Here is a 26,729-nt window from a genome sequence, read left to right on the forward strand (position 1 = left end):
TCTTTTTGTTTTATCTCTTGATTTTATTGTACATTTTTTTTTTTTTTTTTTTTCACTGGGTGTAAAGGAGGGGAAAGGAAAGGAAAAAAAGGATTTGGCTTTTAAATATAGCGCAAGAGTTGTATGGACTATTCTTATGGAGCTTGACATATGTGGTCACTATAAGTATTGTCATTGTATGGAATAAAACTGAATAAATCCTTTTAAAAGTAAAAAAATAAAAAAATAATTTAAGAGGATGATCTTTTTTGCTTATAAAGGCTTGAATTACTCACCATTGACAGCAACAACGAATATCCTTTCTATTCCAAGTGTGGTGAACTTTAGACAATAATTTCCTCTGTCACTGATTCTGGTGTTTTTGATGGTCAGAGATCCAGTTTGATGATCTAATTCCAGTCTGTCTTTGAATCTCTCATCATCACAGTATTTAGTCTTATTAATGTCTCCATCCATTCCAGTTGCAAGAATTTCATCATTAAAGAACCAGTTTACCTCATCTTTTACTATATAAGTATCAGAGGATAGAGTGACATCTTCTCCCTCCAGCACTCTTTTGTAAGAGTACCCACCTGGAGAACAAACAGAAATAGTTATGTAGACAGAGATAAAACTGATATTTCGCTGTCAGTAACTGAGTATAGGCTACTTGGGAAGAACAGAAATTTCGGCCACAGAAAATGGCATTTCTGTTTTGTAGAAATAAGGAGGAAAATATGACAGCACAGAAAAAAAGGGAAAAGAAATAAAATGTAATTAAAAAGTCTAATAATAATAGAATTATACAAACTAAATTAAAATAAAAAATTAACTATTTTACAAAAAGTAATTTTAGGTTTCAGTTTTCCACCTAGTGGTTCCAGAATCTTAATTTCAGTGCATCCCTAGATTAAACTGAGGTATCGTGTCACTTGATCCAGTCTAAATGTAATGTTTACTGCAATTATTCAGATCTTTACTGGTCTAAAGCAATATCTAGTGTTTTACTCTGAAATGAGTGTGCAGGTCAGGAGAACATTTTACTTCAACAGATTGTAGCAACTATATGCAGAAATACCCTAACTAACATAATACAGTAGGTTTCTAATAATATCATAGACTATATGCTTAAAGGATTAGTTCCCTTTCAAATGCAAATTACCCCATGGTTTACTCACCCTCAAGTCATCCTAGGTGTAAATGACTTTCTTCTTTCAGACGAATACAATCAGAGTTATATAAAAAACATCCTGGCTCTTCCAAGCTTTATAATGCAGTGGATTGCAACCAACAGTTTGAAGCTCAAAAATGTGCATCTATCCATCATGAACAAACTCCAATTCAAGCCGGAAGCTAGAATTTTATATGAATATTTTTCTTACTAAAACTCATCATTTTACTTCAGAAGGCCTTTATTAACCCAGAGGAGCAGTTTGGAGTTTGTTCATGATGGATAGATGCACATTTTTGAGCTTCAAGCTGTTGGTTGCAATCCACTGCTTTAGAAAACTTAGAAGAGCCAGGACATTTTTTATATAACTCTGATTGTATTCGTCTGAAAGAAGAAAGTCATATACACCTAGGATGACTTGAGGATGAGTAAATCATGGGCTCATTTTCATTTGAAAGTGAACTAATCCTTTAATAGGCAGCTCTGTTTGACACATTTTGCATCGAGGGTCCCTGCTCCATGTCTTAGTCGCCTAAAGGTTCATTCACACTGCCAGCGACAGGATCCCATTCATTTCAATAGAGAGTGTGTGATTTCCGGCGACACGAGCGACCGTGACCGTTGGCGACCGGGTGGGGCGTGTCCAGTGACGCGTCAATGATGATATGCAAATGAAGAGCGACTTTTGGGAGAGACAACCAATTGAAGTGAAGTCAGTGGAGCGCATGTGATCCGTCACTCTTCAGTGCAGAGTCCGAACGAGGCAAGATGAATGAGAAGCTTATTTTAGCAGTTAGAAACTGTCCTATAATTTATGATATGTCTCTGTGTATATACGGTGCTTTCAGCATTTGCCCTTTTGCTGCAGTTGAATAGCCGCTATGGCAAAGAACACTCGCTGTTTCTCCTTCATCTTTAATATTATGCACTTTATGTACTGATTACATTTAAAATGTTTGTTTGTAGCGGCAAGAAAACGGATTTGTTGTCTACAACTGTACAACATGGAGTTAACATCTGTGAATGTCACTCACAAACATTACCACGCAACCAGTAGTGGGAACGCCCACTAGCAGGGTTGCCAACTCTCACGCATCTGGCGTGACAGTCACGCATTCAGCCTCAATCTCACGCTCTCACGCTTAAAGAAATCTCACGCTAAATTAGACATTCTTCTGTGCTGTATTTTTTTACACTAAATTTCCGAATTACTATAAATAATTCAGGCTCTTAACTACTGATTGGACCACCGCTGTGTGTGTCTAATGCCTTTCTCTGATTGTTGATTCGCTGGAAACATTTGTCGTCGTTACATCAGTGACGTCCGTAAAATCTCCCGGAATCTAGAGCGAGCACGCATGCGAGACAGAGACTGCTCCAAACCGCGTAGCGCACGCACGGCAGAGAGTGAAAGCAAGCAAGAGACCTTGCTCCTTTACAAGGTGAGGATGTCACCACCTCACAATGGTGATGCTTATTTACTAAAGCTACATATACGTAAATATTAACTTAACTGAGACAGTCTATTTAGCACTAATAAATGTAATGCTTACATGGACAAGCTGTCACTCACATGAGGTCACAGCAACAGCAAGTCACAATGATCCAACCGATTCCTGATGGACAAAATCAGGTCCTGCCCTACATTTTTTTTTCTCATTTGAGAAGCCGTTTCACTCCAATGTACGTCAAATTAGACTATAGATGGCAACTTTCATGCTGATATTAAACTCTAAACAGCTACTTCTGTTTGTGTTTTAAGAGGAATGTGAGTGATGATATTGGGCTGATGGGAAAGCACAGATGAATGTAAAATAATGTGATCATTTTATTTTATTTATTATTTCATGCAGGGATGGGAAGTTAACCGTGAAACAGGCGATCTCACTGAACAGCGAACCATCCATTCTGATATTTCAGTATCAAAATATACGTGTGCATAGAGCATCCTGATCTAGATGCCGGCTTTTATATTGTCCTGGAGTCCCTAGCACCCCCTTGCAGCCTCTCAGGGGCCCTGGACCACAGTCTGAAACCTGTGTGCTTTACAATCATAATTCAGAAAATAAACACACCAATTAAATGACATAAAAGTGTTATAGTTTAGTCACTGCATTCATCATGTTTTCATTTCATTTGTTGTAAAGCAGTTAAGGGGAAATATCATTAAAATATTAAACTGTAAGACAATACTCACAATCTACAAAAACTCTGAAGGTCTTGTTTGTGGTTCCTCTGCTGCTGCTGATCTGTAGTTTATAATCTCCATTGTGTTCTTTTCTCATTCTTGTGATGGTCAGAGATCCAGTCTCCTCATCCAGCGTCAGTCTGCCCCTGAATCTCCCATCACCATCATGTGTCTTTCCGGTCCCTCCTCTGATTTCAGCTATGAGAATGTTTTGATCTCCAAACCTCCACTGTATCTGATCATCTTTCTGTATTTCAGTTTCAGGGTCTAGAGTGAGTGATTCTCCCTCTTCCACTGATAACCTCTCTTCATTAGTGACAGCAGCACATAGAAACAGAGAAACACAAGAAATGTTGCCATCAGATCAAGAGTGTGCATGTGAACATCAGAGTTTGAAACTACTACATCAATATCATTCAGATGGACAGCAAATCATGCTGTCTTTTCACACAGAAAATGTATATTACTGTCTCAGTTACTTCAGAGAAGTGCTGATCAAAATAAAAGCTGAAGTACTTGTGGATGCAGGTCAGCAACAAAATGTGTTTTAGCTGAATTTGACAAGCTGTAAAGCTTAAATAACTATCTCAACTGTTAAATAACATCTTGGAGATTAAAATAATATCAGATTTGTCTTATTTTAAATAAACACAAAAAATAGTGATGAAAAATGAACTCAAGTAAGAAATTTACTTTTGCTATGGTTTAATAAATGTCTATGGATATCTTCCAAAAAAAATAAAACATTTGGTGCAATTTTTTTCTCTATATAGTGTTGATATGGCAACTAGTAAATACACCAAGTTTCGTCATGCTAGCACGTGTGGAAGTATTTAAAACAAGTGTGTTACAACTAGCCCCGCGTTAGGTTGTGCCCCGCGCTCCCCTAAAACACAGTGACATGCAAATGCCACTCCCGGTGACATGCAAATAAAAACATGTAACACTAATAACTTTACTACTTAAGAACAAGTTTGAACCTAAATACAATATTCTCTGCAAATACATTATTTATTATATTTTTTCATGTTTTAGCTTCGATTGGAACTATTTTCATTGATAGAGCAAAACACAAAGTGGATCATCACTTTTCACAAAGACATCATCTATATTTTAAAAATAAATTGAAAGAGAACTACTTACTATAGACAGTGACAACAAATGTGTTGTTTGTGGTTCCTCTGTTGCTGCTGATCTTTAGTTTATAATCTCCAGTGTGTTCAGCTGTGCTGTTTCTGATGGTCAGAGATCCAGTCTTCTCATCCAGCTTCAGTCTGCCTCTGAATCTCCCATCAGCAACATCATCATGTGTCTCTCCGGTCCCTCCTCTGATTTCAGCTATGAGAATGTCTTGATCTCCAAACCTCCACTGTATCTGATCATCTTTCTGTATTTCAGTTTCAGGGTTTAGGATCACATTATTTCCCTCTTTCACTGATTTGTTCCTCTCTTCATTAGTGACAGCAGAACATAGAAACAGAGAAACACAAAGAAATGTCTCCATTAGTGTGTGCATGTGAACATCAGAGTTTGAAATTACTACACAAATATCATTCAGATAATGTTCTATCAGTTTGAAATGGAGAAAGACTCAAAACTTCACATTACTGTCTCTCAGTATCACTGTAATGTGTGTAGCAGGACTCTGAACCGACAGGTGACGTATCCTGACTTCTTTACACATTAGTTTATTATTTAAATGGTCACTTTGTGCAGGTAAGATGAACTGATTTGCTAATATATTATCTAGTGTTTGGGACCCTATTTGAGACGTTCAGAGGTTCATCTAAAAACTAACATCACACTCGTAACACTCCCTCAGTAAGTTGGAGCAGCTAAAATAGAATTTTTTTTAAAATGTATATTATAATATTGGAATAATGTTATAGTGATGTGTGATGTTTGTGGATGCTGCACACTTCAGAGTGACCGAGCAGTGCTCTGTTCTGTGTCTAGTTTATACTTTGCATATTCATGTGAAGCTGTTTCTCATGATGCCGCTTCTGGACAGATTGTGCTGTTGGTCTAATTATATGACCTTCATATGTCAACAGAAAATAAAATTAACCGACAAACATGACTTGCTGACAGTTTTTTAAAATGTAAAATCCTAATAGAGGGTATAAGGTATTATAAAAATAGGTAGAAAACACTGTTCAAGCATTCTGGAGCGTTGTAGTAAAAAAACGAATAATATTTCATGAGGTAATTCCTTCAGTGTGATCACTTCTCACTTCATTTGACAGCAGCAGTCAAGCATAGTTATCAAAACACAACAGTGGACATTAGCAGAGGGTCACTTTCCCAAAACCCTTCAGTAACTCTTAAGCCTTCAGTACACAAAATGCTGAGTTTGAGATGTACATCACTGAAAGCATTGATAACTTGCAGCTAATTCAATAGGGGATTTTTAAACTTTAATCTAAGATTTCTTAAAAAGTGAGAAACACAAATGATACTGATAATAAAAATTACCATGCAAGAACTGTGATCATTATTACACTGGCTAAAGATACTCACCTCTGAGATCAACACTGAATGTCTTGTATGCAACCCCTCTGATGGATGTGATCTTCAGTTGATAATCTCCAGCATGTTTCATTTCAGTGTTTGTGATGGTCAGAGATCCAGTCTTCTCATCCAGCTCCAGTCTGCCTCTGAATCTCCCATCAGCAACATCATCATATTTAGAGATGATTCCTCCTCTAATGATTTCAGCTATGAGGGGTCCGTTATTTCCAAATCTCCACTCTATGAGATCATCTCTGTGTATTTCAGTTTCAGTCTCTAGAGTGACAGGATCTCCTTCATACTTTGTCAGTGTTTTCCCTTCATGTCACAGGAACACATAGAAACAGAGAAATGAGGAGATTATAAGTGAGAGTGATCAGAAGAACATGTCACGTGTGTGTGTGTGTGTGTGTGTGTGTGTGTGTGTGTGTGTGTGTGTGTGTGTGTGTCAATAAACATAACATTTCGTCCCCTTGGAATTATAAGGTATAAATTAAATTATGTAATTTAATTATGTGCCAAAATTAAACAAACAAATCCAGCATTTTGCAAACAAACTCGATCTACTTTGCAAAGGAAAACTCGACTCGCAAACAAACAGAAAGCAATGTGCAAGTACAAAGGTCAGTTGAAAATGCAGTGGAGTAACAAATATGTATTGTGTTTTACAAATATAAATAAATGAGCCAAGATAATTCTTCACAAATAAATACAAACCATCCTACAAATTGCATGTAACCTTTGAATAAATACCAAATCTAGTGCAAATGCATATCTGTCTGTTATGATTGTGTGACACTTGGCTTTTTATGAGATCTCTCGGCTCGGCTCTCTCACAAATGTGTCCAGGCAGATTTTCTCACAGATGCAGTTGAGCAACTTCCTCTTCTAAAACAGTAGATGGCACTAAACTAGGTATTAATTTAGCGCTAGTCTCCGGGAGAAGCACTGATTTGAAACTTGCCTTTGCCTACAGCTGAGGAAAATGACCTGTGGACGGGTCTGTTTCTGTCTTCATTTATCTATAATTAACCTTTTTGAGCTTTTCTTTTGCAAAATGTTGATTGCATATCTAGACAGAAATCCACATTAGCACTTAGTAGCACTTCACTCTCTCTAGGATCGGGGAATCTATAAGCTGTAAGCTCTACCATCATAGGTTGCTTTTTGTAAATTTGTTCTACATCGGACGCATGCGAAATTACTAAATTAGTGATTATGTCTACACTGAATGAATCTATTTCTTTTGTTCTCCATAAATGAATGAGAATATTTCATTTAATTGAGAGGCAGGTTTCATTTGTCTGTTCAAAATAATAATTTGGGAACTGCATAGGCTACGTCACAGGCAAGTTAAGAAACAATTGTAGGCTATATTGTTCTTTTTTTAAATAAGTAAAGTGGGACCCTCCTTTCAATTAAATGAAATGTTCTCATTAATTTATGGAGAACGAAAGAAATAGACTTGTTCAGTAAATGTAACATTTTTACAAAAATTTTAAAAAGTAACATAGCAGAGCTTTCAGTTTATAGATTCCCCTATCCTAGAGAGAGTGAATTGCTAAGTGCTAATCTAGACAGTAATAAACATTTTGCAAAGGTTAATTATAGATAAATGAAGACAGAAACACACCCGTTCACCGGTCATTTTCCTCAGCTGTAGGCAAAGGCAAGTTTCAAATCAGTGCTTCTCCTGGGAGACTAGCACTAAATTAGCCTCTAGTTTAGTATGGCGTTATATATGTGCCTCATTCCTGAGCGAGGAATCGTTTTTTCCTTTGCTCAAACGCATTTTTTTTGCGACTGTTAATTTCTGTTCAAAATATAATGTAATGTGCTTGCAAAATATAGTTCTCTGTGCTCAAAACTTACAATTACTCGCTCAGGAATGAGGCACATATATAACGCCATAGTTTAGCGCCATCTACTGCTTCAGAAGAGGATGTTGCTCAACTGCATTTGTGAGAAAATCTGCCTGGACACATTTGTGAGAAAATCGAGCCGAGAGATCTCATAAAAAGCCAAGTGTCACACAACCATAAGACAGATATACATTTGCACTAGATTTGGTATTTGTTCAAAGGTTACATGCAATTTGTAGGATGGTTTGTATTTATTTGTGAAATATTATCTTGGCTCATTTATTTATTCCTTTCCTATTCCTTTACAAAGCAGATATAGTTTGTTTGCGAGTCGAGTTTTCCTTTGCGAAGTAGATCGAGTTTGTTTGCAAAATGCTGGATTTGTTTGTTTAATTACGGCACATAATTCGCTCCATAATAAGGTTCTATCTGACATTTTTGTCTTTACATTACTTTACATTACTTTCCACTTTACATTATGTGATGTTGTTTTTTTAAGTTGTGAACATTTTGGAACTTTTTATTTAGAAAATAAAAAGGTTCTTTCTACACAGTGGAATGGAATGCAAAAACTTTAAAGCTCAATATCTCAAAACTGCTCAGAACGCAGATAGAACCTTATAATTCCAAGGGGACAATTTCTCAGGAACAATTTTTGAAGAGGGCACAAATAATACAGCCAAATTTGTACTTGTAAGGATATGTGTACACAGAGGATTAATAGCCTTACTAATATTAGTGTAGCACGGAGACAGTGCCATTATCCTTCTATTCAACATTTCTCTCTGGTTCAATGAAAAAGCTAACTCTTGAATGACAAAATATTCCTCTTCAAAACCATTTAGTTATTGCAATGTTTTTGAAGTTGTTATCGCCATGTTGTTATTGTAGATGACTTACTTATACAACAAGCTACGGTATTAAACAAGCTACCAAACAAGCTAGGTAACGTTATATCGTTAACATAGCGAACTCATGGGAAAATACATCGGTTATCCTTTTTTTTCCTTCATGACTAATTTATTAATGTCTCCACTTTGATGTATGATGCATAAGAATTTTTTTACTGAGGATTCAACGTGTCTAAGATGACATACAATTCCGGTACACGCCCATAGTGTATTACGAACACATGTATTATGTATCATCATAACATCCCCCCTGTTTAACGTAAGTGTGTAAAAATCTCAAACAACCAACAAGATTGGTTCTTTTTACAGCACTTTGCCCAGTGGCCACTGTTACCGCACATAGAGCATATATTGTTGAATGCAGGGCACTGCCTTGGCTTGTGGTTTGGGTTACAGTTTTGACATGTTCGTCCTCTTGTTACAGCATGGGCATTTTCAGTCTGTGACATGCCAAGCTGTTGTATCTGTTCATTATCAGCTGCTGCTGCTATGGCTTCTTACTTTCACCTCTCTGCCAGTCGGCAATGATAAGTTGAACTAAACATTCATTGAGCTCAATGTCATTGAATTGGCATTTCAGTGCTAAAGTTCTGGCTCTAGTCACAAAGTCATCGATGCTCTCATTTGGCTTTTGCCTATATTGCATGAGATGGAGCCTGTGGATTCTTAAGTTCACATTTAACTTTAGTTGTCCTTCAGAGAAATTCCACAAGGCTTTCTCTTATCTGAATCACTGAGCCCACTTGCTTTGAGCCGTTTTAATCCTTCATGTCCAATTCTTCTAATCTACATATTTTACAAGCTTGTTTTTCTGCATCTGTTATTTCTTCATCTTCCAGGAACAGAATCATTTTTTTTGCTTAACCCTCTGGTGCTCTTGACGTGTAGGCTGATTTATTTATTTTTTTGTCAATGAAATTAATGTACTATATTTTAGTTTGATGTTTTTTATTTCATATTTTGTATTTTTATGGGGATTTTTTATACTAAATTATATTTACACTGCATTTATAATACATTTATTCACTTTTCGAGCATAGACCTGAAAATTCAATTTCCATCTTAAAGGAGTAGTTCACTCTTAAAAAGAAAATTAGTCCACGATTTACTCACCTGAAGGCCTTCTGAAGTTTATATTAAATATTCATATTTAACACGTTACAAAGTAAAATTCTAGCTTCCGGCCAAACGAACATACTTGTGTCTAAAGTACAACTTATACAACTTAACTTTAATTTGGCCGGAAGCTAGTTATTTTACTTTAAAAAGTTTTAAATATGGATATTTTACAAACGCATTGCTTCACATCAGAAGGCCTTTATTAACCCCCGGAGACCCGTGTGAGCACTTTTATCATGGATAGATGCTCTCTTTTTAACTTTAAATTTATGGTTGCAATCCACTGCCATTAAAAAGCTTGGAAGCGTCAGTGTGTTTATTAATATAACCTTATTGTATTCGTCTGAAGGATGAATGTCATAAACACCTAGGAAGACTTGAGGGTGAATAAATCATGGGCTAATTGTCATTTTAAAGTGAACGACTCCTTTAAACTGTCGTAAATCTCGAATGCTTTAGCACAGACTTAAGTTTGATCTCTTTTCAAAGATGACATTTGGCAGATTATTGCTGAAGTAAAAAAAAAAGTTTGAAAAAGTGAACTTAAAGTACCGGTAACAGAATTTTACGTGTATTTTTATGAAAATTGCACAAAAATACTATTTTCAATTTTTATATGAAATATATATTTTCAAAATCAGATTTTATTCTAAAACTGCAAGAAAATCAAAGTCATAAATCTAAACAAGACTGAACTTGATATATATAAAAAATTAGCTTTCAGTAAGATTTTGTTTGGCTGCAGTACCAAAGTTTTTGTACTAGATAAAATTAATCTCCCATTCATTTCCAATGTGTTCATTTCTTACCGCGATTGTGAACGTCTCATTCAACATCTTTTTTTTTTTTTTTTCTGCTATTTATTCCATTCAATTTAAGATGCAGACGCCACATAAATCACGTGTGGCAGTGAAAGCTGCAGTACTTAACTTTTGACGCTCTAGTGGTTAATAAATAGAACTGCATGCATCTTGCGGAAGAACATTGTAGTCGGAACTACTTCTCTCAGTTTATGTCTATGACGAATCACGCAGGCACTGGTCTACTCCTCAGCAGTACGACCCAAACCAGTCTAAAATAGTCTGAATATAAACACTTATTATAGGTGGACCGTAGTGATTCAAGATAACACAAAACACACAGTTTGGAAAATGGATTCATGATGTACTCGCTCATATATATATTTTTTGTAAATTTTGAACACAAAAAAAGTTAAATACTGCAGCTTTAATGTTAATGCTTAAAAGAAGTGCATAGAGTTGATAATTTTATTTGTTGATTTTCAAATATAAAACTGTAAGAAATGTACACACACACACACACACACGTTTGTTTCACAATCTAGTTCAATGGGGTATTGTGAAACTGTAGTCTTACATTTTTTTTAAACACTGAAATTATTTAATTCCTTGTGTTTGAATGTCTGTATGTTATAGAGTTTCAGCTGAATTTACTACAGAAAGAGAGAAACGCTGAATGTATGAGGAAGAACTGTGATCATGATTACATTGACTAAAGATAGGCCTACTCACCACTGACAGTAACACTGAATGTCTTGTCTGAAACTCTACTGTTGGATCTGATCTGTAGTTTATAATCTCCAGTGTCTGTGGTTCTGCTGTCTGTGATGATCAGAGATCCAGTCTTCTCGTCCAGCGTCAGTCTGTCTCTGAATCTCCCATCAGCATCACCATCATGTGTCTCTCCGGTCCCTCCTCTGATTTCAGCTATGAGAATGTCTTGATCTCCAAACCTCCACTGTATCAGATCATCTTTCTTTATTTCAGTTTCAGGGTCTAGAATGACTGATTCTCCCTCTGTCACTGATATGATCCTCTCTTCATTAGTGACAGCAGCACATAGAAACAGAGAAACACAAAGAAATGTCTCCATTAGTGTGTGCATGTGAACATCAGAGTTTGAAATTACTACACAAATATCATTCAGATAATGTTCTATCAGTTTGAAATGGAGAAAGACTCAAAACTTCATAAAGAAACAAAACCGTGGTACTCATACGAAGATATTTAGAAAAAGTGTTTTTGTCCATATAACGATCAATGTTTTGAATGATTTGAGGGTGAACAAATAAAATAAAAATAATGACTGAATTCTCATTTTTGGTTCTTCGCACAACCTTTCCATTTAATAATGTAATCATCACATTGACAGAGTTACTCACCATTAACAGTAACATTGAATCTCTGATTTATGACTCTGTTGCTGCGGATGATCTGTAGATGATACATTCCAGCGTCTGCCGTTGTGCTGTATCTGATGATCAGAGATCCAGTCTTCTCATCCAGCTTCACTCTGTTTTTGAATCCCTCATCACAACTAGAGGTGTTGGTGTTAGCTATAATCATGCCATGGGGTCCAAATGTCCAAAGCATCTGATCCTCTTTTTGTAAATCGGTAATGTTAGTATTTAGAAAGATAGGCTTTCCATTCGTCACTGACACTGACTTCACAACATCACCTAATAATTTAGAAAGCAAACAACATTTAGTCAGACGCAGATTAAAAGTCGCTGTTACTAAACAGATTGAGTTTTGGCCCCTGTTTAAACCTTTGCTGGTCTAATTTAATATTTTCTTATATTCAGATCCATCCCATCTGCTCTTGTGTTGACATTATTATGCAGCAATAATTTAATAAAGCACAGTATAAAGTCTACAGAAAAGCAGATAAGCCCCAAATATGATTGCAACACATTTAATTACACATTAAGCATTTTCCTCTCATAGAAAAACCGCTATTATAAAGAAAACATGTTGCGTTCATATTCTGCGCTCATCTGCGTTTCTGTAGACTACATATGCTTAGTGTGGTCTTTACTGAGTTTGGTCTTGTAACATCACTGTCATTAAGCCACGTTAAAGTGCCCTTTAAGCATTTTAAAAGTGTTTTTCAGTGTGTTTAGTACTGCAACCCTGCTTCCCTCTATCTTTCATAAAGCTGAGGATATATGTGCCTTGATTATTATTACATAAGTTAAGGGTTGAAGGAATCTTAGCTATGTATTTTGATCTTTGGTAGGTTAAATTATGCTTTTCCTGGTGATTCGATCAAATAGTTGTAGATTATTCATTTGGATCATTTCTCCAACAAAAGTAAGGTAAGGAAAAGGGGCACAGATATAGACCAATAAAATATAGTTTCTCAATATATCTCCTCTCTGGTTCACATAGGGTGGTGAAATAATCCTTTGACATGCTTAAAAATAATAAGTAAGTAGTAAGTTAGTTCTCAAAGTAATATGACATTACTCTCTGTCTCAAGTGCCTGTATACACTTTTGTTTCCTTAAACACTTGTTTTTTGGTGTCGAAAACTTATAAAAACTTAGTTCTGTTTTTTTTTGTTTTTTTTTAGCTTGTTTGCTGTACACTGTACACCCTGTCACATGGCAGCTTTTAGATAATGTTCTGTCTTTTGTTAGAATCAAGAAATGACAAGGAGGCAGCGTAATACAAAGTCAATGGAGAGGGTTGGATTGTTGCCCCTCAGATCCATCACATCTGCTCTTGTGTTGACATTATGCAGTTATGTAACCTCTAATAAAAATGAGAAAGTTAACAAAACAGTTAAAGAAGAGTTTGCAATGCTATGGATAGAGGTGTGTTGGTGGCAAATATCAACTTTCTTGATTGGAGATTCAGTGCTTTGAGGATTTTCTTTAGCTATAGTGCTCCATTATTGATTTTGAAATGTAGCATTCCTCAGATTGTGTAAATGTATGTTCATCTTCATTAGCTTTAATATAATGTGCTGTCAACCATTGCTGAGAGCTGAATAGACGCAGGTAAAATGTCTCTCTCTCCCTCTCTCTCTCTCTGCTAAACTAAAGATTGTTAAAGACTTTAGGTACTCACCACTGGGAACAACAATGAATGTGAAAGACTTGAAGCTCTTCTTTTTCTTGTTGGTAATCTGTACATAATAATCTCCATAGTCTGTGATTTCGAAGTTTGTGATGGTGATGGTGAGACGTCCAGTGAGATCCAGCTTCAGTCTGTCATTAAATCTCCTCTCCGCAGATTTAAATTCATCGCCCTGTTTACTGAATCTAGCTATGGTAACATATGGGCGTCTTTCCCTAGCTGTTCCAAACCTCAAGATTATCTCATCATCTGTCTGTATTTCAGTTTCAGTGTTTAGTTTGAGAACATCTCCCTCCATCACTGACAGAGTCTTCATTTCATCTTTTTCATCTCCGAACACCCCTAAAAATACAAACAGAAACAGTTAGAGATTAAACAAATAAAACATTCAAAAGAGTTTGACACTTTCTACAATCATTTGCACTGGTAGAAAGTTGGTTCTTAAAGGGCTCTAATAAAACTCCAAAGTCACATCTCAATTCCTAGAGAAGTGGAATGTTGAAACGCGGACATTAAACCAAATAATTCTGCATGTGAACATCTCGTCAGTTTACTGAATATTTGCTTTGTATTGAGAATATAGAAATCCCGTCTGAAAAGCTGCTTTGAAAGGATACATAATTGAAAGGACTACACAAATACACCTGACTTGACTTTATAAATGACACACTTGCAGTCTCTACTAATGATTTGATGAGTTGAATCTCGTGTTAGATGATGAATATGTGATGGCCCTTCAGGACAGATTTGATCTACTTGTGAACTCACAAATCTTACTATAGCAAAGGAATGGCTCATGAACATTTATAATCTTTACAGTTACAGTATATTTTCATAGTACAATCAACATTAGCCTTTTGTTTTGTTCTTGTGAGAGCATAAGATAACACTTGCCCCCAATTCTTGCCAGTCCACAAAACCTCTGGATTCGGCCCATAAAACCTGTAGTCACTGATTCATTCCCTGAGGTCTCAGTGAAATCTGTAAGAAAAGAGAGATGAGAGAGTGATAAAGGACAAAACCAGCACACAAAACTCAACTTAATCACTTCATTTAGTTTTGCACAGAGATTTTCAAGAACAGTCATTTTATAAAATGCTTACGATTAGTTCTCAAATGTGAGTGTGTGTGAGAACGAACAAATACACAGAAAACACACATACGCCTCTTCAGATTTGAAATCTTTAAATCGCAAATGATCTTGTGCACAGCTGAATGGCTTCAGGTCTCTGCCTTGTAAACGATGGCTAAATGATGTCATTAACATATATAAGAGCACCAGTCAACGTCCAAATGCTTTACTTTATAATGCCGAACAGTATCAAACACCTGCAGTTCTCTGACAGTCCGACACTCTTACACAAGGAAAAGTGTGTACGTCACTCTGCTCAGAACCTGACGTGACTAAGCACTTTTCCATGTCAAAGAGCGTTTTTATAAATATGAACATTGCCATGGTTTTTAGTATACGCACACACCAAGTTCAAATCTGTGCGTACACACGTTTTATAAATGAGGCCCCAGATCTCTGCTCTAGGATTAAACCATTTGCCTTGGAGAATATTTTTATATTATTTGCCAATTGGAATCCAAAGTTGACATACTTGGTTATATTCAGATAATATTTAAAAGTACTCATATATACAGTTGTGGTCAAAAGTTTACACACACCTTGCAGACTCTGCTAAATATTCTTATTTTACCAAATAAGAGTGATCATAAAAATTTCATGTTTTCTATATTACTGCTACCCTGATTAATCTATAAAGAGAGTCATTTTCATTTTCATCGCATGTCACTTACTTCATAAGTATGCAAAACAAACAAAACAAAAATCCAGAGGATTACAGATGTGCAGTATGAAAGAGTGTGGACAGAATGTGAAGTGAGAAAAATAAAACATAACCTATGATTATTTGGCTATTTCAAATTTTCAACAATACAGAAAGCACTTTAGCATCAATAAATGGAGGATGATTTGAGAATTGTAAATTATAGAATGTGTATATAGTAAAAATAAATAAAAACAGAAAATATGATTCATCGTGATGTGAGTCCTTTAAAAGAAAGCAAAATACTCATGTTATTGTGAAAATGGCACAGTATATACTTTTCACCATGTCTCATATTTATGTCACACTGTTTGCCAGAAAAATTCAACATTATGACAGACGATTATAACACTAAAAAGACTTTTAATACTCACCATCAAAAACAACATTGAAAAATTTCATGTAGACACATTCACCTATTAGTACAATATAAAGTCCAGTGTGTTCAGGTCTGATGTTCTTGATGGTCAGAAATCCAGTCTGTATGTCCAGCTCCAGTCTGTCTCTGAATCTCCCACCAGCACTCCCATCAGGATACTTAGGTTCATTGTCCTTTGAATTGTTTATTATTAATGAAGCTATTCTTGCTGCACCATTGCCCACTTCAAACTCCCACTTTGTTTGAAAATCACTCTTTACTAAAAACTTTAGAGTGACATCATCTCCCTCCTTCACTGACACCGTCTCCACTTCAGATGTCTCCACTTCACCTGTGTTGAGAACCAAAAACAGACGTCATGAAGGAACTAAAAGTAAACTTTAATAACACAGTCAGTAAACATATGAAATCAACTAGTGGTCAGATCTTTTTAACTGGAAGGCCCATGTGAGGCATCATTAAGGGGGGGGGGGGGGGGGGGGGGGGGGGGGGGGGGGGTGAAATGCTATTTCATGCATACTGAGTTTTTTACACTGTTAAAGAGTTGGATTCCCATGCTAAATATGGACAAAGTTAGAAAAATTAAATTGTACGTTTGATTGAGTATTTCTGTACCAAAAATACTCCTTCCGGTTTGTCACAAGTTTCGGAAAGTTTTTTTCGAGTATGGGCCTGTTTGGCGTCAGATGGAGCGGAATTTCCTTAGATGGGTCCTAAGGGCACTTCTCCCGGAAGGGCGTGCGCGCACCCGTAGACAGCGCGAGAGAGCGAAAGCAGTACACCCATCAAAGCGCTGTGCTCGGCTTTAGGGAAGTATTTGCCAGATTTGCAGATCGTCTAATGCTTAAAGGAGAACTCGGCAACTCTAACGAACTCTAGTCACTTCTTCGCTGATTTTCCCTTTTGTTGTCGCATGTTTTCCCCACGAGCTCCCCCAACAGCTGTGGGGGGGGCATATATTTCACAACACGGTCGTAAAAAACTCACTTGTGGCGGCCTCCTCCCCCTCTCTACCGCTGCTCATGTGCGTTTGTTTTGATCGGAGCAAGCCAACTGTATCGCGTGGAGCTATGTCTACCGAGGTGGGTAATCTGGTAATACATCATCAGGCTTGGGAGGGTTACTTTAAAAATGTATTCCATTACAGTTACAAATTACTTCATAAAAAAAGTATTCAGTAACGTAATCCAAGTACTATAATATGAAAGTAATGTAACTGATTACTTTTGGATTACTTCAAGGTCACGTATATAAATAAAGTCAAGCAAGAAGAAATATTATTAAAACAACAACAACAATTTTTTTTTATTTATTAAGAATTTGGCCTTAACACATTAACACAGGCCTGAATATATGTAAAGGGCTATACAGACATCTAGTGGCTAATGTATGGCATTACAGATTATTTTGTTTCATTTTTAACAAATTTTTAACAAAAAAATAAAAACACAACATTTTTACACAATCTACATATTAGTTTATTTTAAAATAGGCCTACATGTTGACTAAAGCCGTGATCTTTCTTAATTTGCCTGACTGAACTTGTGGCGTTGGCAGTGGGAGTTCCCCTACGTTACATAGACAGCGAACATCCCGTTACGCGAGAAAAGATTAAGAAAGGACATTGTGGGTACTAAAAAAGCTACTCTCCTAATTTCTACAAAATAGCAGCTGAATTTCCATGAATTAAAAGCGATTTTACCCGCAGGCAGCATCATTTCTACTAGCAGCAGTGATTCAATCTGCGTCTGAGGAGATTGTAGACAGCTGTTATTTGCACATGCACCAGCGCGTGGCACACGTGAGTCATTACTGGCAACAGAACCAGGAGCTACTGTAAGCAGCGCACTCAGCTTAATATAGTGCTATTATGCCAAAATACTTATTTATTTCATTTTAAATGAAACCATTGTAATCCTAAAAGTATTCCCCCTTTTTTCAAAATGTAACTATAATCTGATTACTACGTTTTTTGACGTAACTGTAACGGATTACAGTTACTGGATTTTTGTATCCTGATTACATAACGCCGTTACATGTATTCCGTTACTCCCCAACCCTGGACATCATACATGCATGTGTGTTTATGTCGAATTGCCGTAAAGCAATTCGTGTTTCGCGCTCGTTCTCGTTCTCGCTTCTCAAGAGACTTCTAATTTCTATCTTGCCGGGACGGTAGTCCCCAAGTTGCAAGGTTGGTTTTCCGCCTGGGAACGCTGGGGGGAGCGGGGAAAGTCACCAATATCACCAGAACAGGTTGTTTAACCATCTAAATGATTTCTAGACAGTTTTATTAATTTAAAAAAGTTACCAAGTTCTGCTTTAAGGATGGAGCAGTCCCAACGATAAAGGTTCACGATTGTGCGTTGGAACCGCAGGCGGTGAGTAAAACTGCTTCATATGTCTGTGTGTTGTTAGCTATCGGCACGTAAGCACAGCAAGTAAACAACATGATCACATAGTTAATGTATCTATGGAGCATGCAATGTATGGTGTGTGTGTGTTTAAATACATTTGCTTAGCTGGCCACTGTAGGTGTCTGCTTGTTTATTGTAAAACCACTGTTAGAAGTCATAGTTTTCTCCCTCTCAGCCATGTCCAGAGAACAGTTCTGTATGTTCAAGATTCCTTTGTAAGTATGTAATGCACATCTTTTATCTATTAAGTGGACTCGAGTGTTTGGCTGTAGAGAGAGCCCTCTATGCTATTCTATTCTATGCATTGTGGTAGCCTTCGGACCGCAAGGCTCAGAAGGAAACTACACCGGATATTGACCATTTATAGATTTGTTATACAACATATATGATGTCATGTATGGTATCATTGGTTAGGATGGTCGAACTCCCCTTAGTCGTTCACTATATATTCCCGACATAGAGTTTTGTGAGTTTGAGCATTGTCTCCCCAGCTGGTTAATTGTTCATTCATATGCCCGAATAAAGACGAAGGCTAAAGGCACTTTTCGTGTTGGAATTCTTCATTTCTAACAACCACTCCAAACAACAATACACAAAGTGTGAAAATATGTTGAAATAAATGAATTATTTCATAGGGCCGTTCACACAAAGCGCGCTTCTTCATTGAAATGCGCTACTATTCCATTGTTTTTCTATGAAAATACTAGACTGATGTGCAAAACTGTTCCGCTTGCTACTGCTAAGTCACATACAATAATCCATAAACCAATTCATGTCCTCATAAACCACGAGTAAACGCACACAAATGTTGTAAAACTCGCGCATGACATGGTGTTCTAAAACACTGCGCTCAAGTTAAAATCATTTCTACTTTTAAAAAACTCTCGAGAACTCGTGTTTTCCCCAATTTCACTGCCCATCTCACGTTTTTCTAAGCAAAAACACGTTCTGTATGCTCGTGATTCTTTAGCTCCGCCCGCACGGCACGCCTCCAGCCGCTCGGTTTTTCCGGAAAGACTCGGTACAGCCTATCTTTCTTTTATAAATATAATAAAACTAAAGACTTTTTGGAGATATGAAGGATGCAATACTACTCTATAGTGTTTTGATGAGTCACGAGGCTCCATCTGAAAGTGGCAATTCATTCACTTCACCCAACCCCCAAACTAGACGACAACGCAGAAAGGGTCACAATAAAAAGTCTGTAACTAATAATGCTGCAGATGCGCTTTCTGGGTTACTAAAACACATGACTGGTACCGCTGACTGGACAGTCATGCGGGCATCGGAAAAATTGTTAGAGACAAGCTGAAAACAGCAGTTGTTCATGTAATGTTGAAATCATGTGTGCCTTACAGTAAATATGATGAAGACACCTGAAATCGGACTATAAAGGAAGGGAACTGAACAGGACTCGAGGCTCTTCCTTGCTATCTCCAACTCGGAACTCCAGCTTTTCCGAGCGCAAGAAGCCATATGTTTTAGCTAAATATTCCTCTGTTAGACTAGTACTTATATTATAATCTGTAACAAGTATTCTTTTCATTTTGATTCTTTTAATAAATATTGTTAAACATTTATTATAATCATTGGACTGGAACTTGGATTTTTGAGTACGTGTCCCTTTCTTCACACGGGATCAGGAAGACCCACAACTGAAGAAAGACATCACAGGATAGGTGAGCATCTCTTTTCTGAAAAGAAAATATATGCACTGTGATATTTGATTGATTTGATGGCCTAGCCAAAGAGGCAGCTTACGATAGGGTTATTGTTGTATAGCGAACACGGTCCAAGAGTACCTAAAAAGGTAGACTTATATTACGACGGGGACATCTATTATCATTATAATAAACTATCTTTATAGTCAATTATTATGATTATGGTTTGTTATCTTTATAATAGAATACGAAGTTGTAAAGACTGATCAGCTAACTCTTAATGGCACAACTATAGGATAGGCTCTGTAGTTACCGCAGGGTTATTTTTACGTCCAGGATAGGATATAAAGTAATTTGGAACGGTATTAATTGTGAAAATCCATTACAAGGTACTCAAGATTAATATGAGATTGACTGAAACTAAGTGTTTCACCCCCCCTTTAAACAATACTTTCTTCTATTACATAATCAAAAGGTAAAAAGAAATCTCAATCCAGTGCCTTTAAACGGGTTAATGCCAGAATGTGGTAGGGAATGTGGTGTGGTCATTACACACCTCCGAATGAAAACACTGGAGAAGAAGAAGAAACAAGCAATAGGGCCTGTCCTAATACCCACACTTGCAGTCTATGCACTTCAATTTCCTGTATTTGGCCCAAGTGTTCAAATGGGCGTGAAGACTGCAAGTGTGTGTAGAAGTTTTTATTACCAAATCAGACACACTTGAGGGTTGTAAAAATGAGTGTTTACAGAGCTTTATTTACACATTTTAATTTTCAATACTTTGCATCTGAAAACTTCTAAAAGTTTGTTCAGTAGTCCCTATGTAACAGAAGACACATATTACAAATTGTGTTGTTCTATTACGTGATAAATCTATTAAATGATAATAAGCAGTTTCCAATGTTGTACAAAATACACATTCATCTTTGCACCAATAAAATGTGCAAAACTTTATGTTTTACTACCAAATTATTTGTAATATCTAATTAATCAAACTTAGTGGAATGTTTTCCTCGACATCTCACGATTTCGGGGCATGCAAGTTCCCGAACATGATGCATCATGGGATATGCTTAGCCTCAAAGACCGCTTTGAGGCGGTATAGAAGACAGTGTGGGTTTAGTGTGTGTGAAAGGCCCACTGAAGTACCCTGAAAAGTGCAGCATTTTCAATGTGTTGACGTTATTTCCACTGAAAAAGTAAAACAGGGCAGGACACATCGAACTGCTCCCCCCCTTTTTAAAATAGCCTTTATATCACAGCTCAGTCAGAGCCGTTGAGCTCAGTAAAGCCACAGTTTATTCCTAATCTCCAACATATCGCTTTAAAATATAGCATTCTGTGCAGAATTCATAAGGGTTCGATATGTTTTCTGCTCTGCGCCGACTCGATCATGTAATCTCTGTGCTGTTGTGTCTCTGGACCGGGGCTGCGGAGGTTTGCATGATACTAACATGAAACCAGACTTCATTTGCCCCGATGGAAAGCATATTTACATCATTCCCTAAGCCCTATATCAGGGGTCTTCAACTAAAATCGCTTGAGGTCCAGTAAATGAACCCTCCTCACCAGCTGAGGTCCGGACAATTATATACCTAAAAATATGAATTGATGGGTTTTACCAGACTAAAGAAATGAGTGTAGATAAAAAAAATATAATGTTATGGATAAACATGTTTTTCGTATAAGCAGATATAAGTAATCCTTCACAAAACTGATCTCATTTTAATGCTGTTCTGTTATGTCCTTCAAATTCCTTTGGTACAAAAAATCTGAATTCAACCAGTAACAATGTCTGACAAAAATATGATAAAGGAAACTGTGCAAAATGCCTTCATCTCTAAATATGCACTGAACATACATTAATTTCAACATTAACAACTTCAAAGGAAAACTAAAGTGTTTTTTTTTTTTTTGGGGGGGCTGAACTGAGATTAACAATCACAATCAATGAACGCAAACCTCCCTGTTCAAATAAATCAGAAATCTCATATCCCATTTTATCTTCATTTACATGTATTGTCTCTACTTAACTAAATCTAATGTTGGAACACTGCTCTCTTCTGTGCTTCAAGTTGCATTGGTAAAAGTCAAAGATAATCAGCAATATCATTAAGAAACACAAACAGGCAAAAATAGTGCCACCAGTGTTGGAAAAATGAAAAAGTGCAAGAAACCCTTTTTCTCTTATTTTGTACTGTTCCATATAGTGCACTACACGTCATTCACCATGTAGAAAATAGTGTTAACAAGTGACTGATTTCAGCCACAGCTTCAGCTCTATTTATACTGTAGGGGGCAGAGTTCCAGATTTTAGAGAGCATTTGATTGGACACAAAATCTGATAAGAAGTTGCAGTGCAGAGTGATGTCATCAAAATCATTGATCCATATTGGCGGAAGTGAGAAACTAAGTTTTGAATGCTTATATCTTCTAAATGCGAATATTCAAATTGTTTTGAAGCACACTAGCTTATAGATAACAGTAGGGCTAACATCTTCATACCAAATACCAAAAAAAGTACAAAGGGCACTGACTGTGCTTTGGCATTTTTAAGACATGGGACAGACTTCCACAATGGGTCGCCCGAAGCAGAACTACAGTATATGTCGGCGTGTTGCGCTGCCCACAAGGCTATCAGCGCCAAATCTCTTGATCATCGTTCTGAATCTGATCTAGACGTAGTCTTTGGAAAAAAACAACACGATTTTACCAGCTTTTGATAAAAAATGTTTTTGATGAAACGTGTCCACATTAAAGTGTTAAAGCTAAAAAAGCAGGGGGTCTGTTCTTTTTTTGACATTGTATGTTCAGATAATCATACAACAAATTATTCTCAGAAAATCATCAAAATCATCATTAAAAAACACTGGTGCTGAAAGAGTTAAATTGAATAAAATTGTAAAACCCACATGGACATTTTTTAATGAATAATATACTATTTGTTTCTATTTATGCCAAGGTGTACTTTGAGGGAAAAATATTTTTAAATAAACGTATTTAGTAAGTCGTGAACACCCGGTAAAAAAGTTACGGGGGGTTTGAATGTTGTTGTGCACTATGTGAATCTTGGAGTCAAAATTTGGAGAATGACTTGTCATGAAAATGAAAAAAACATGTATCTACTAAACCAGTGGATCTAAAAGAGCGCTTCACACCCTGTATGAAAGCGGGAAGGTATTATAAAGAGGGCGAGAGAAACTTCCTTCGTTGCATGTGCTTCTTTACTGCCTTCTCCTTATAGTGTGAAGTGTGACACTTAAGTAAACTAACAGACATTGTTAGCTTAAGTATAACAGACTCAAGTGTGGCCCAGGATGGAATGTGGAGAAGAAATTGAGTGAACGGCTAAAATTGGGTCAGTTTGTAAAGCAAACGAAAGGCTTGAAATACAGCACACAAATCATGTGGAAAACTGTTCTATTCTAAATACCAGTGTACATGATTTGTTTGTTTCTTACATCAGTCAGAAAAAAGAAAAGTTTCAAAGATTGGAAGCACTACAAAAAATTGAAAAACACTGCATAAATAATTATGGTAATGTTTTGGATTTTTCACTCCATTAGTTGTTTTTAAGGATAAAAGAAAGCAATGAACCTTAAGTAAAACCTCAAGCTGCTTTGTTGTGTGTGGATGTATTATAATTATTATATACTGATAGTCTGTTTTTGCTGTTTTGAACTTATTAACATTGCATTGTTGTGCTAAATATAAAAGACAAGGCTCACTGTCTGACAAGATAAGACCCGAGTTATCCTCAGTTGTTACATAAGTCAAAACAGTAAACTGTTTACATTATTATCCTAATCTCTACCCATCCAGAGCTCATCTCTAACCTCTGCTCGTTATTTAAGGCATACCCAAAAGTACATTCTCCATAGTTTCCCTTTTTATCACTTTAAGATTTTTATTATTATTTACAATTAAAGACGCTACGTAAGAAAGTAATAATAATATTAATAATAATAATAATATTTATTATTAATAATCTGAGGTGTTTGATATTAATCTGATTGTTGTGAACTGTTAAAACATAACCATTAAAACATGTTTATGAACCCTAACCTAAACTCCTAAAACCAGATGAAATCAACCCACAGAAACAGAATTTCAGGACATTCCCTGGTTCTCTGTAAATGACAGTTATGTTATCCATGAATAATAATTATATTATACTACACTAAAGTAATCAATGTAAATCTAAATAAAACAATTATTACATTGATATACATTTAAATCTACTCACCAGAGAGAATCACTTCATATTTTCTGTATGCGGTCCCTCCTTTGCTTTTGATCTCTAGAAAATAAACTCCAGCGTCTGTTTTTTGGAGGTTTCTGATGATCAGAGATCCAGTCTGAGGATCCAGCTGCAGTCTGCCTCTGAATCTCGTATCATACCAATAGGTCTTCTTGTCACTTTCACTCACTGAAGCTATAGCAGACTCTTTACCGGAGACAAGCCTCCACAGCATCTGAACACCTTTCTTTATTTCATGATTAGACTGTAGGACAGCACAATCTCCCTCCACACAATAAACAGGCTCAGGTTTAATTGAACCTACAGAACATACAGAAACAGTTAACAGACAGGTTAAATATTTTAGTAACAAGATCCAACTGTGATCAGTGGGTTTATTTAATATGTGTAAACTATAATAACAAACAATATACTGAATGTATTTTCTTTTTTTTTACATTTATAGTTTTATATATTTTTATATCCTAACTAGATGCCTACTGCATCTTATTCTGCAACACAGTGGAAGATCATAACCATTAAGTGGCATTGCTCTGCAGACAATACTAGTGGTTCTGACTATCCACAGACTCTAGAACCGCTGGAATTTAGGGTTGTACATGAAGAAAAACAAGTATTATTAGAGTATTATATGACATAGTGCTCATAATTAAAATTATTTTTTACATTGTATTTTCAATGTTTCATTGCAACATAGACTGTCTATGGGTTTGTAACTATTTGACAACAAATGACTGTGCCTCCTAGTTATACAGTATATTAATAAAATATCATTAATTATTGTAGTAAATTAACTTGTGGTAAGTTTAAATATTTAATATGAAAAATATGACTCTTTTCATCCCTACACTACTGCAATAAAGCTCATTATTTTTCTCTTTAGATAGTACTTACCTATTTGTTTTTCTAGTTCAGACCTTCTGTATCGAATGTAAATCACAGCAGCCGCCACCGCCACCAGCAGCAGAACAGCAACAACTATTCCTGCTTTAGCACCTGGAGATAGACCTGGATCTGGAACAGCTACAGAAAGATAGTCATTAGTGTGAGTGTGTCTGATCTATAACACACACTATAAACATCAGCACTATATAACCTGAGTGTAGATCTGATACTGTAATGATAAAGACAGACATTAGTGTGTGTGTGAGTGTGTCTGATCTATAACACACACTATAAACATCAGCACTATATAACCTGAGTGTAGATCTGATACTGTAATGATAAAGACAGACATTAGTGTGTGTGTGTCTGATCTATAACACACACTATAAACATCAGCACTATATAACCTGAGTGTAGATCTGATACTGTAATGATAAAGACAGACATTAGTGTGTGTGTGAGTGTGTCTGATCTATAACACACACTATAAACATCAGCACTATATAACCTGAGTGTAGATCTGATACTGTAATGATAAAGACAGACATTAGTGTGTGTGTGAGTGTGTCTGATCTATAACACACACTATAAACATCAGCACTATATAACCTGAGTGTAGATCTGATACTGTAATGATAAAGACAGACATTAGTGTGTGTGTGTGTGTGTCTGATCTATAACACACACTATAAACATCAGCACTATATAACCTGAGTGTAGATCTGATACTGTAATGATAAAGACAGACATTAGTGTGAGTGTGTCTGATCTATAACACACACTATAAACATCAGCACTATATAACCTGAGTGAAGATCTGATACTGTAATGATAAAGACAGACATTAGTGTGAATGTGTCTGATCTATAACACACACTATAAACATCAGCACTATATAACCTGAGTGAAGATCTGATACTGTAATGATAAAGACAGACATTAGTGTGAGTGTGTCTGATCTATAACACACACTATAAACATCAGCACTATATAACCTGAGTGAAGATCTGATACTGTAATGATAAAGACAGACATTAGTGTGAATGTGTCTGATCTATAACACACACTATAAACATCAGCACTATATAACCTGAGTGAAGATCTGATACTGTAATGATAAAGACAGACATTAGTGTGTGTGTGAGTGTGTCTGATCTATAACACACACTATAAACATCAGCACTATATAACCTGAGTGTAGATCTGATACTGTAATGATAAAGACAGACATTAGTGTGTGTGTGTCTGATCTATAACACACACTATAAACATCAGCACTATATAACCTGAGTGTAGATCTGATACTGTAATGATAAAGACAGACATTAGTGTGTGTGTGAGTGTGTCTGATCTATAACACACACTATAAACATCAGCACTATATAACCTGAGTGTAGATCTGATACTGTAATGATAAAGACAGACATTAGTGTGTGTGTGAGTGTGTCTGATCTATAACACACTCTATAAACATCAGCACTATATAACCTGAGTGTAGATCTGATACTGTAATGATAAAGACAGACATTAGTGTGTGTGTGTGTGTGTCTGATCTATAACACACACTATAAACATCAGCACTATATAACCTGAGTGTAGATCTGATACTGTAATGATAAAGACAGACATTAGTGTGAGTGTGTCTGATCTATAACACACACTATAAA

The 26,729-nt window shown here is 36.3% G+C and overlaps 3 protein-coding genes across 3 annotated transcripts in view; 1 reads left to right on the forward strand and 2 right to left on the reverse strand.

Annotated features, from left to right (window-relative positions):
- LOC311295608 (uncharacterized protein) overlaps positions 1-26,729 on the reverse strand; it is a gene marked incomplete at its 3' end in the record, with an annotated part of 334,919 nt that overhangs the window by 140,213 nt on the left and 167,977 nt on the right. The window lies entirely within an intron of this gene.
- The window catches only part of LOC311295867 (elastase-1-like), a 304,045-nt gene that overhangs the window by 118,389 nt on the left and 158,927 nt on the right, over positions 1-26,729 (forward strand). The gene's annotated exons all lie outside the window — the stretch shown is intronic.
- LOC311295848 (uncharacterized protein) overlaps positions 1-26,729 on the reverse strand; it is a 49,539-nt gene that overhangs the window by 12,505 nt on the left and 10,305 nt on the right. The window contains exons 4-14 of the mRNA XM_084417377.1: positions 25,072-25,200; positions 24,163-24,477; positions 15,831-16,166; positions 14,519-14,605; positions 13,616-13,966; positions 11,924-12,220; positions 11,274-11,579; positions 5,859-6,167; positions 4,482-4,787; positions 3,348-3,644; positions 276-572 (exon numbers count right to left, since the gene is read on the reverse strand). Of these exons, the coding sequence (XP_084273503.1) occupies positions 276-572; positions 3,348-3,644; positions 4,482-4,787; positions 5,859-6,167; positions 11,274-11,579; positions 11,924-12,220; positions 13,616-13,966; positions 14,519-14,605; positions 15,831-16,166; positions 24,163-24,477; positions 25,072-25,200 (3,030 nt within the window). The remainder of the gene's footprint in view (positions 1-275; positions 573-3,347; positions 3,645-4,481; positions 4,788-5,858; positions 6,168-11,273; positions 11,580-11,923; positions 12,221-13,615; positions 13,967-14,518; positions 14,606-15,830; positions 16,167-24,162; positions 24,478-25,071; positions 25,201-26,729) is intronic.

This window comes from Rutilus rutilus, assembly GCF_951802725.1.
Source record: "Rutilus rutilus genome assembly, chromosome: 8".
NCBI classification, from domain to species: domain Eukaryota; kingdom Metazoa; phylum Chordata; class Actinopteri; order Cypriniformes; family Leuciscidae; genus Rutilus; species Rutilus rutilus.